A 12,225-nucleotide genomic window follows, 5' to 3' on the forward strand; every position below is an offset into this window, starting at 1 on the left:
ATAGCTATAAAATGGTAGGACCAATATGTAGAATGGTGGGCACTGCTATTCATCCACCCATCTGGCTTCTTGTGGAGTATTCTTTGGGCTAGTTTACCACTGCTCAGTCAGCCTAGCTGCCTCCTACCTACACTGCCTGCTCCCGGGAGAGGACTTCTAGAAAGCTATCCATCCCTGGCATTGGCCTCTATGTATGTGTGTGACTTATCACCCACCATCATCGGCGTGGTGTGGGGCCTCGTCTCCCGTCAGACTGTGGGGAATATGCATGCCCGTCTCAAAGTCAATGCCCATTTTTTCAGCCTGACGCCGGGCCTGGCGGAGCACAGCACCACCCTGCTCACGGAGTCGCACTGCTGCCCGGTAGAAGATGGTGTCCTTGGCGTTGTACTTGAGGCAGTTGCTGACGATAAGGTTGAAGTCCTCCTCGAAATCATCAAAGTTCAGGTAGCGGTAAGCCTCCAAGTTTTGCTTCATGGTGAAAAAGTCCATGGGTTTTTTGATGTGATCTAGGTAGTCAGGAACCTGGGAGAGCAGGGCAGGTGTGGCTAAATGGAAATATGACCCTTGCTCCCTCTGAACCCCTGATGCTAACAATCCCCTCACCCCCAAAATGCCTCCAGCAATCTCCCCCACCACAGGCAGGCACATAGCATAGGGGAAAGGAGAGCTGGATTTTAGTTCTGACTTTACCAGTCACAAGCTGTGTGACCTTGGCAAGTCTCTTAAACAATCTGGACCTTCTTTTCTTCTCCTGGAAAATGGTGATAAAAATACCAGATCTACCTCCTAGAACCACATGAGGCTTCAGTAAGAAGATGGCTAGGAGAATCCTCTGAAAATAACACCACCTTGCATTCCAATATCTCTTTTTACTTATCATTAAGACTTAAACAGAGGCTACTGCTTTAGGCCTCTCATTTTATACCTTTTAGAGAGAAGAGTCTGCCAGTCAGGACCTAGGGCTTCAGAGCTGGTTCTTTAGGTGCTGAGCCTTCTAAAATCTCCGTTCTAGGGTTCAGCACCCCAAAAGGATCTTCCTGCCCTGGGATTATTCATTTGGCAGACTCAGTCCCTGCCTCTGGGGAAGGAGTGCAGATTGCCTCCCATTCTGGGCCCTTGGGGTGTAACAGGGATAAGACAGAGTCCAGGTGATGCGTGTGGCTCCAGTTCATCCTGCCCCAGATCCACCAACCCCTCTTCACGGTCCCCTTCTAGTCCCTGGCCCAGACCTGCAGCAGGGGTCCAAGTGGGAGAGGTACAGAAAGAAGGTGGAGTGAGGGGAAGGGATTCTTACTTCGTCCAATTCGGTTACCTCAGACAGAGGGACCGGCTCGCTGAAGATATTGCCTGTGTCCTTCTCTTGGAGCTGCTCTAAGGTTTTGCGAAGGAGGATGAGGAAAGGAGTCAGCTGCATCTCCATGGCGATCTGCTGGACCTTGATCTGACACACACAAAGGCCCTATCAGCCAGGCTCAGGCCAGTTTCCTCGCAGAGGGGTCTAAGGTAGTAGTCCCAAAGCTAGCCTGGGTCCTCACCTTCTTTCCCTAGTCCCACAGCTGGATGGATTCACTCAGGTCTACCAACTCTTCAAGGCTCCATCCTATGAAATTTTCCCCACCTACTCTGGCCTTCACCTTCTGCTTCCTGGAACTTCTGCCACAGCTACCTGTATCACCTAATCTAGGGTTCAATTCATACTCCCCTTCCCCTGTGACATTTTGCTTCCGGTAGGTCTCAGAGTACACAAGAGTATCAGTGTGACTCCAGCATCAGCTCTGTTGCTTCCTGACCATGGGACTCATGCTTTTCCTTTTCTTGGGTGTCTTCTCCGCTGTTAAATAGGGCTGGGCCGGGAGTACTTACTGTCTCCCTTTTGAGCTTCTCCCGCTTGCGGATCAGTTCCACCAGCAGCCGAGCTCGCTCTAGGTCATGCCGGAGCCGCTGCCAGGACTTGAGTTGTTCTTTGAGCGCCCAGTTCTTATCCTCAGAATCCCTCTGTAGAGGCAAAAGGGACAACAGGGGATGTTGAAGGAGCAAGAGGAAAAGGAGAGAGCTGAGGAGAACTTGGGTCTTCAGGCTGAGTTGAAGGAGGGAGCATGGTGACTTACTGGCAGACATGCCAGCTAAAGTGGGAACCGCTCAATCTGCATGTCCCAAGGGCCTGGGACAAAGCATATTCTTAGTAAATGTTTACTGAGTGAATGAATGAATATATGGGAGCAACACCCTTCCTTCAAGCTCATAGCCTGTAAAGATTTCATCCTAAACTTGGTTTGAGAGCAGTTTAAAGGAGGAAACAGCTTAAGACCTCTGATAATTAAAGCCACACTTGCAAATCTCTCCCTGTCCTCTTCCCTCTGTCACCAGTCTCCAGAACCCACAGGGAATTTGACATAGTACCCCAACTTGGTCACAGTTCCTTTGCGACTGCAGATGTGTCTGCAGGCGACGCAGCAGCGGAACACCATTCCGAGACTGCCTCTTCAGTGTCCAGTAGCTGTGCAGCCTCTGCATGAACTGGCTCTTCCTCTGGATAGTCAGGCGGTTAGTGATTTTGCTGAGCCTGGGAGGCAGGGAAACAAAGAGAAAAAAACCCTGTTGGGCCCTGCTTCTCTTAAGCAGAACTGGAGTCTCTGGTCAGTAAGAATTCCTGAATGTGGCTGAATGGGGAATAAATCTCTTGTCCAAAAAGCCTGGGCTTAAGGCAAAGAGGAGCAAAGGGAATCATCCATGGTACCTCAGCAAGTGGGAAGCCAAGCTTCCAGCACTAAAGCAGCATCCTTACCCAACCCTGTAAACCAGAGAATCAGGGAACTCTGCCCCTAAGATTGTGTTTGACACTGCAGCCCAGAGAAATTTCTGGCCCTGGGGTACCTTATTCAGACTGATCCCTTAAAGATTTCAAGATCGAGTACAATTATACAGCAGTAAACCAAAGTACATCAATTAAACAGCACAAGAGGGGGTTAAAAATAACTGGTGATCACAGCCCAAATGAGTGGTAGTAACTGCTTCTCTTCTTTTTCATTCCATCTCTCCTTATGCAGCTAGTGGCTACTCCATCCTCTTTCTTCCTTACTTAACAAATTCAACCAACAAAATGAAGGGCAGTTTAAAACACCTGTTAGGTCTGCCAGATTAAGATAACCTGTTAAGAGACAACACCAGAATTCTGCTGTTTTTACTTCTGTGCAGTTCCTAACAGTAAGAAGGTAATCCAGCCCTGCCACTCCATTCTGGGGCCCATCTGTTCCTCCCCAGGAGGATGCTTCTTCCTTCACATACCTGTCCACCTGCACCCACATACCTGTGTGGCGGGATGCAGGGCACGGACACCACAGGTGCTGCTGCCCGCTTCTCTGCCAGGATCTTCCGTGCCTTCTTCATCTTGATCCGGGACTTGGCCTTGGCCTTCTTGACCTTTTCTGAGCTCCAGCCCTTACCCTCCTCCTCCTCCTCGTCCTCGTCCTCCTCACCTTCACTGTGGGACAGGGCAGGCAGACGGCGTGCTGAACCTGGGGGGGTGTGGATGTCGCAGTAGGCTGTCTTGCGGACGCTAAAGGATGTGCCATTGGCACCTGTCTCCCTCACGGGCTCCATCTTCATGTAAAGGCCGGCTTGCTGGGCACATGTCACATGGAAGGCTGTGTAGCAGTTGGCCTTGTGGCACTGAATGCAGGCCCCTGAGCCCCGCTGTTTGCAAATGTAGCAGGTGAGCTTCCAGCGAGCTGGTGGGATATGCTCAATGCTGTCAATAGGCTCGAGGAAGACCGTGTTGGCAAAGCAGACCTCAGGGATCCACAGGGCACACACCACATGGGCCCAGCGCCCGTCATCTGTTTGTTTGAAGGCACCACCCTTGTTGGGGCACAGGGCACAGTCCACGGCGCGGGAGGGTGACTGCAGGCAGCGGCGGCACAGCCACTGGCCCTCGGGGATATAGGGGACACCGTAGCACTCCTGGTGTACAGCCAGGTTGCACATGTCACAGAAGAGGATGACATTGCTGTTCTGGCACTCACCGTCGTTGCAAATACAGCATACAGCATCCTCATCCACTAGTGCATTGGGGTCACCTTTATTATGGCTTTCAAAGTATGACTCCTTCTCCAGCCGGTCCATTAAGTACTCAAAGATCTCTTGTGGGATGGGGCTCACACCCTCCGTCTTCCGCCGCTCATTCATGATGTCTAGCCAGATATAGTCTTCCTCATCCATGTCATACTCAACCTCCTCATCCAGCTCCTCTGCTGACTTCTCGATGTACCTACAGGGCAGACACACAGCTCAGCATCTTATGGCCAAGATTTCCTTCCCTCAGAGACAGTTAGTTACATTTGCTGAGCACTTACTGAGCCAGGTCTATGACTTTACATGTTGTCTCATTCCATCCTTAACCCCAAGTAGGTACTACAGGTACCTGTGAACTATACACTATAGGTACTATAATCATTCCCATCTTGCAGAAAAGTAAACCTAAGGCCTGGAAAAGTTAATTTGCTTGTCCCAGCTCTGTGATGACAAAGTAAAAGAGCTGAGATGTGAACCCAGGCCAGCCAACTGCAGAGCCCATTTCCTAGTTGCCAGATGACACCATTTCACTTGGGGTGCAGCGGCTCAGCCAGACTCCTGAAGAGGGCAGCTAGGACTCACTGGGTGATCTGGGCAATAGTACAAAGAGTCAGAGCAAAGAAGGTCCTAGAGTGTCACTTGTAAATTATATACAAATTTAGGACCAGCTGGCAGGGCTGTGCGCCTTTCAGTCAGAGCACCAGCTCAGGGCTCCCTCAAACTCTAGGTACTTATTTGCTGTATTTGTTCTCTGGTTAGCCTTGGGAGATAACAGTCATTATAGCTAAGATTTACTGAGCCTTTACTAGGAACCAGACACCATGCTGAGTTTTTACACTTAATTCTCACCATAGCCATAGGGTCAGTGTTCTTATTGTCCCCATTTACAGATCAAGAAACTAAACTTTTGAGAGATTAATTAACTGCCCAACACAATCAGATCAAACAACCAGGAGCTGGGACTCAAACTCCAGCCCCAGAGCTCTTACCTCTGAGCACCCTCAGTGGACAGCAGACCCAGAGCTGAGGACCACTCCAGGTGCCTATGATATGGAGCAGCTCCCCATGCCCTGGCCATGCTGAATGGCCTGGATGCTGGTGCTATGAAGCTAAAGGATCCATTGGAAAGAACAGGGCTTCAGCTCCTAAAAACCTGGATTTAAATCCTGGCCCTGCTACTGTGTGACTGTCAGGACATCACTTCTCTTTTCTAAAGCTCAGTTTTAGTGATGACAGAATGAGGATTTTTAATTCCATTTAATCCTGACAGCGTCTTTGAGTAGGTTTTGGAAATGACTTTTATCCTCATGATGCTACTTTGAACTTATTTCACACAGCTACTGTGAGCATTAAAAGAGTTAATTCAAGTAAAATGCTTAGAACAGTACCTGGCATGGAGCAAATACTCAATAAATGTTAGCTTCATTATTAGTTTTTTTATATCCCTCATCCACCTTGCTTTGGATTGTAGCTATTTATGTGTCTAACTCCTCCAATTCTGGATGGAGGTAAGAACCACGTCTGATTCACCACATAGTGGTGTGTGATTCACCATACACTCTCAGGGTGAAAAGGAGAAGACAGACTAAAACATTGCGTCTATGAGAAGCCACTTCTTAGCCCTTTACCTAAGGTTGCTGCAGTATCTTCATCTTTGAATGAGGGATGTGAACCACCCAGCCCTTTCCAGGCCTTGGCAGCAGCTCTCTTGAGCATCAGTTTTCAACTTTTTCTCTGCCACGACAAATGTGACATTATGTGATAGTGCATAACTCACTCCCACAGGGCACCCAGATTACAGCTGTGGCACAGATAAGGTAGGCTGCATATCACATACAATTCCTGGCATACCAGCTGTCACTCCATCCCCATTCTCCCCACCCCCCAAGATGGATATCAGAATGCAGGTAAGAAAAAGTGATGTTATTAGAAAGATGACCTCAAATCTCTGATTTATATAAAAAGTAAGTCATTTCCAAAACTTGGGTAGTTCTGCTAACAGTAGTAACAAATGACACACAATACACCTCCCCAAATGACTGCAACACAACAGCTGAGAACTGCTGCCCTGGAGAAAAGGTCTCGATCCCCAGGAGGCAGAGTGATTTAAGTGGAAGGAGGAAGAAAAGGAGCTGAATGAGTTGGGCTGGGCTACCTGTCAGAGAGGAGAGAGCTGAAGAGCTGTTAGGAGTGAGGGGTGGCTCAGGGAGGAGTCTGGGGATGGGGAATGGAGGGTTGGCATGGCAGTCAGTGCTAACAGAAAGAGATGGTGGACAGCCAGAAGTGGAGCTGGACTGAACAGATGAAAGATCAGAAGAGAAGAAGAGAGAAATCAGTGATAAATCAAACAGAGAACAAAGTGATATACTGGGCCATATCACTTGGATTCCCACAGATTTGATTTTCAAAAACCATGATTTAACATAATATCACGTTGGTTGCACTTTTGGTAAAATCTGCCTTCCATATAACCTTTATGACTAATCCTTGTCAGAGATCAGGCCTTCTTAGTTAACAAGGATTGCTACTTAACTCTCTCATCACAATACTCTCTTTGCCTAAGTTTCAGAGCTAAGTTTCACACTTAGTTTTTGTACCATCCTTCAGCTAGGGTTTCTGGATGTAGCTTCATCAGTCTGCCTTCATCTATTACCTCAGGCTAAAGACATTTAGTCTTATTCTACCTACGCCTTTATTAGGAGCCACTGTAACTAATTTTGGGAAGGAAGAAGGGTACAAAGAAACGAATGAAATTTTAAAAAGGGCCATTGGAGAAGTACAAAACTAAAGAGAAGGAAATAAACATAAGCATACTGAAGCATGGATGACAACAGCAGAATAATGTGAAAACTCCCCCTGCAAATTTACAAACCTTATGAAATCAGTGCACCTAGCTTTTTATCAAGATAAAAAGGGGTTATTAGATGGAATTACTAGAAAACCAGAAGTTGGATGAGTTGCCCAAGGTCACACAGTGAGTGAACTGATAGGTTCAGGGTTCAGGGACAGGATCATTGGTACAGTGAAAATCTTGCAGCTCAGATGTCAATCCTAGTTCAGCTATCTACTGGCATGTCACTTGTGACAAACCTAGTCTCCTTTCTGGACTGTGGCTTCCTCATCTGTGAAATGAGGACATTTATTGTGAGAATAAAATGAGGGTATGATATAAAGCACGTGGCAGTGTACAGTAAGTGCCACTATCATTAGCAGGAGCACATTTTCTTTCCCTGTCCTAACAGGACTAGTGTGCCTCCTCTGTCCTTTCTCCCTGCCACTCTCCTACCTGCCTCCTGCGATCTGAGCCCTGTTCAATCCATTTGCCATAGTTAGGGGGTGAAGTGGCCTTACCGGTAATAGGAAGTCGGCCGGGGCGGGGCATCAGGGGTATCCTGCTCCAGCTCCCGGTATACCACCTCTGGCAGCTTAGGAGTGGTGCTCGCTGAAGCATTATGGTGGTGGTGATGATTGGAGTCCTTGCGCTTCTCCTTGTTCTTATGCTTGCCTGACTTAGGAGTAGCAGCCGGTGTCTCAGTGTTTTCCTTATTGCTGCCATTCTCGGGGGCCTCCTCAGGAGCTTCTTCATCCTCCGACACCACATCTAGGTTGTCAAAGATACTAATGCGGTGGACGCGGCCGTGCAGGTCCACCTCCACCATGCGCTGGGCCTGTGCGTAGCTCATCACCTCACGGCCCGGGGACTGTGATACCTCCGAGGGGCTGGGTGACTGCTTGTTGGCTGGGCGTGACTGGCGCCCCTTCTTCTTGTGCTTGCGAAGCGGAGTCTGCTGAGGGGGTGGTGGGTTGTCATGGTCGTAGTGGTAAAGGTGATACTCAATACCACTATAGCTCTTGTAGACCTTGCGGCACGTCTCCACAGGACACTCATATGGTGGCTTAGTCGCCCGCAAGTTGTGGCAGAAAGTCTTCACGTCAAAGTCTACCCCCATGCTGTCACATCTAGAAAGCAGAGATCAGTCAGCGTAGGCCTGGGATGGGATTCCTGACTGTGTGCATCAGAAACTGCACTCCCTCCAAGCCTCGCTTTCCCCAGGGGTCACAATGTCCCGGTCAGCCCACCTCTACAGCATCTTTAAATGCCACCTCCTACACCATGGCTCTGATCTGGGACCTCATCTCTTCTTGCCTAGTCATCCTGGCCTACATCTCAATTCCTCTAGCCTTCACATGATACAACCAGAGTGATCTTTCTACCATATAGCAAAGATCATGTCAGTCTCTTAATGAAATGTCTCCAGATGTTCCCCATTCCTCCAGAATAATGTTCAAATTCCCTAGGATGGCTTTTAAGGTCCTTCTGTCATTGTCTGGTCCTAGTTCTCCTTTCCAGACTCTTCTTTTCACCAGGTACAAGTGGGCTACTGTCTACCCTGAGCAACTTGCCATTCCTTTCATTTCTGCAAGATGATCTCGATTTGGAAGGGCCCTCCATCCTTTCTGATTGGTGAGCTCCTACTCGTTCTCCAAAACCCAGCCAAAATGTCACTTCTGTAATGACCTCTTTCACTTTCCCATGGGGAGCTGTGTTTCCACAGCATTTCCACATACATCTACCATGGTTTTACCACACTGGAAGTTCTTTGTTTTCTCCCACTAGACTGGCAGCTTGTATAGTGTAGACACCAGGGCCTATCCACCTCTATTTCCAGTACCTGGCATATACTGAACACTCAGTTTTGGTGAAGGATTGAATAACCTGTTGAACGAGAGTATCATAAGATATGAAGCTGAGAGAGATGGGATGAAGGCTGGTGTTAGTCCATACAGAAGCTTTCATGGGTGGCTATCGACTTGGTCATGGACTCGGTCATGGACTCTAGCAGAAATCACAGGATTCAGAATGAATCATTTCATTTCTGAGGCCTTTAGGGGGAACCTATGTCCTTGCCTTGGGACTAGGTTGGGGGAGCCAAGTAAAAACTGAGGTCATTTAGTCAGCGACAGTAATGGCATGTGTTACATCTGAGCTCTTAATTTACCCATTTATGTAACATTCACTGAGTGCTTACAAAGTGCCAGGCCAGAAGGGTACAAACATGAACATGACAACCAGGCACACTCAGCTCCATGCTGACCCTAAGGCCCCCCCCCCACCTCCTGTTCCTGCTTGAGTGCAGACAGCAGATGGTACCAGCCCCCATGAAGACCAGCTTAGTCAGAGACTGCCCCAATTTCTCTCTGCCTAGTTGAGTTCAATAATTCAGCGAGGGGCTTGACATCCTCCCAGGCAAAGCCTGACGAACACTGACCTCTTGGCATCTCTCCTGCGGCTTACCCCGGGGCAAGTGGACTGCTCCAGCCCCTCCTGTCAACAAACCCTGACTTCCACCTCGAGTCAGCTTCACAATTCAATTCCAGCTCCCTTCCACTTCCTACCTGCAGCTGTGTCTTTAAACGCAAACCAACTGAAGGGACAAAACAAGTTCTCCTTTTTCGATGCTGGGTCCCCGGTGAGTGGTGCGCTTTGCCGCCCTGGCTTCCAAAGTAGCACAGCACCCCAGGCAGAGGTCCCATTGGGACCCGGCGGCAGAGGCACAGGGGAGGGAGATGACTTGAAAGCCCGGGGGGATGTCCCGTAGCCCAGGAGTGGTGCAGCTGCATCTACCCCTGAACTCGGGGGGCCGGAGGAAGTGGGGGGGCGGGGGCCGGAGGTACCAAGCCGGGCCCCGGCTGTGCCCGCAGCCCTCTCCCGGATGCGGTGGCGTTTCCCCTTCGCCGAAGTGTAACAAGTTAAACGAGGCTCCCCTCTGGCCATCGGCCCAGGCCGCCGCGAAGGATACAATGTTGCCACAGAATGCCGGCTGGGAGCAAAAGCACTGTCAGTTTTCCCGCTGCAGTGGCCCGAGGGGCTCCCGGGCCAGGCGACTCAGTGCGCGCTCCGCGAAAGTAGCTTACCCATTCCCCGCCGGTTATTCCTGTCCCCGGCCCGCACTCACCGGCCACCTCGAGTCCGGGCTCATCGCCGAGGGCGCCCGCCGGGGCTCCGACCCCTCTTGGGGAGGCCGGCGGGGAAAGACGGGCCGGGTAGGGGGAGCCCCAATTTCGGGGACCGCAGACCTCACCACCGCGGCCCCACGCCGTCCGGCGCTCTGGCCCCGGCTCCCCGGGATTCCCGCGCTGACCCGGCACTGCAGCTCCCGGTCCCGCCGGCGCCCGGGTGTCTCCACTCCGTCGGCCGCGGCTGGCCGCCGCCCGTTTCGTGGGCCCTTAGGCTGCCTGGCCTCGGGACCCAATGCCGCTGGAACAATGGAGGCTCCGGGAGGCAGCGAGGGGTCGGCAGCGGCACAGACGGTGGCGGCAAAGGCAGTGGCAGCGGCGGCAGCAGCGGCGGCGGCGGCGACGGCGTCTGCGCAGGGTAAACGCGGCGTCGCGGCCGTTCCGAGCTGCACTTTCGCTGTGGACCCTCGCCCGCCCTTTGAGGCTCCGGAAGCCATTTCTCCGGGACTCGGAAGGCCTTCTGGATACCCCAAAGAGCCTCTCTGGGACCTTCATCTTTGAGTTGAGTTTCTGGAGACTGAAATCGCGGTAATCGGGCCTGGGGGCGCCAGGCCGTTTGTGGCGAATCTGCGGCCACGGACGGTGAGCGCGGGGCTGGGCGTGAGGAGCCCGCCCTTCTCCCCTCCCCCTCCTCCTTCCTTTTTCTCCTCCTCCTTCCTCCCTCCCTCCTCCCGCTGGCGCCGAGGCTGCGGTAGGGACCTGGCGTAGGTCTCCAAGGAAGGGAACGAGGCGGGGCCGGAAGCACGGGGCGGGGCTGGGGCAGGGCCTGGAACAAGAGGGACGCGGGCTGGAGCCTTAAGGGGGCCGGGTGTTATGGGTAGGGGGGGCGGGGCGGGGCTGGAAGAGAATAGACCATTCTATAGGGCGGGGTTTACGAGGAGTGGGCGGGCTTTTTGTAAAGCCAGGTCCCGTAAGGAGGAAAGTGGGAGCAGAGCTGGGGTAAAGGGTGGGACTAAATGGAGGGTTGGGCCTCTGGAAAATAAAGGGGTGGGGCCTTGATTGGGCTTAAAGGGCGGGCCTGGGCTGGGGATAAAGGAGGGAAGTGGGAAGAGCGGTGCGAAGCCGAAGAGGGGGCGGGGCTTTGGCAAGGTGGAGGGGCGGGGCTGGAGGAAAGGATGGGACCTGATTGGGGTAACAGGGCGTGGCTGCAGGAAAAGGGGAGAGGCTTGGGAAAGAAAGGCTTTGGGCTGGAGGGAAGGTGTGGGTCTGAAGAAGGGGGCGGGTTTGGGGCGGAGTATAGAGCGGGTGGGGTGTGAAAGGTTTATTGGTGGGACTCAGGTTCTGAGAGCCCTGTGGTTTGGCGGGGAAATGCAGCTTGGCCACGGGTTGTTAGTTAAAAGATGGTGTCAAAACAGAACTGGTTTGAATGTGACTGGGTCCCTTCCTAGCTATGTGAACTTGGACAATAAAGAACTCAAGTTCCTAGTTTGTAAAATTGAGCTCGAAAACTCTTGTCAGTTTTTAAAAAAATATATATTAGTTGAGGGTACAGTAACACAGTTCCCAACCAGAAAAGCATTACAGATGACAGCAGTGATGCTCAGAAGAATTTGATGAGTTATTATTGCCCAAATGCACATAGACCCACAAAAAAGCATTTTGTGAAAAAATTCAGAGTTCATAAACCTTAAAGCCCACCCACATACCTCAGATTAAGATCCATGGTGCTAACAAAAACAAAGAAATAAATTTTAAAAAAAGAAAAGTAAATTAAGAATTAAAAAAGGATCCATGCTGCTGGTCAAGGTTACACAAGTAAATAGAATGCCACACTCATTGTTCTAGTTTTCTAATATAGACTCAGTTAGGAGGGTGGGGGCAATGAAGCCGTCCTAGAAGAGGTGGTACTCAAATTGAATTATGAAGGATGAGCTAGGTTAGCTACATGGAGCTACTCTAATGCAAACCACCATTTGCACATCTTGTTACATTTGCAAAGCTCAGAGGAGTGAGGCTCCTGTGGGTGCTTTCTGGGAACTATGGTAGGTCTATCTGGCTGGAGGGAAACTGGAGTTGGCTGTGTGGTGGGGAGGTGGCAGAGCTAAGAAACTATAAGGATCTCTGCCCCACTTTTGTCCTTGTTTTTGGGCTGGGATACATGTTTATGATTTGGGGGCTGGGTCCTCATTGCTG

At 50.9% G+C, this 12,225-nt stretch overlaps 1 protein-coding gene and 1 long non-coding RNA gene across 14 annotated transcripts in view; one reads left to right on the forward strand and one right to left on the reverse strand.

Moving 5' to 3' along the window:
• Nucleotides 1-7,643, forward strand: part of LOC143647034 (uncharacterized) — a 14,136-nt gene extending 6,493 nt beyond the window's left edge. Inside the window, exon 3 of the long non-coding RNA XR_013157792.1 lies at nt 303-7,643. This is a non-coding gene — a long non-coding RNA (uncharacterized LOC143647034). The remainder of the gene's footprint in view (nt 1-302) is intronic.
• The window catches only part of BRPF1 (bromodomain and PHD finger containing 1), a 14,883-nt gene extending 4,739 nt beyond the window's left edge, over nt 1-10,144 (reverse strand). For 4 of the 13 annotated variants that reach the window (XM_077116625.1, XM_077116621.1, XM_077116624.1 and 1 more), the window contains exons 1-7: nt 10,032-10,143; nt 7,426-8,034; nt 3,311-4,270; nt 2,404-2,566; nt 1,867-1,998; nt 1,298-1,444; nt 216-525 (exon numbers count right to left, since the gene is read on the reverse strand). In XM_077116625.1, the coding sequence (XP_076972740.1) occupies nt 216-525; nt 1,298-1,444; nt 1,867-1,998; nt 2,404-2,566; nt 3,311-4,270; nt 7,426-8,024 (2,311 nt within the window). In that variant the 5' untranslated portion in view covers nt 8,025-8,034; nt 10,032-10,143. The other 9 variants (XM_077116619.1, XM_077116618.1, XM_077116626.1 and 6 more) reach the window with 6 other exon arrangements.
• Between the last annotated feature and the right edge of the window lie 2,081 nt (nt 10,145-12,225).

This window comes from Tamandua tetradactyla, chromosome 9 (assembly GCF_023851605.1).
Source record: "Tamandua tetradactyla isolate mTamTet1 chromosome 9, mTamTet1.pri, whole genome shotgun sequence".
Taxonomy (NCBI): domain Eukaryota; kingdom Metazoa; phylum Chordata; class Mammalia; order Pilosa; family Myrmecophagidae; genus Tamandua; species Tamandua tetradactyla.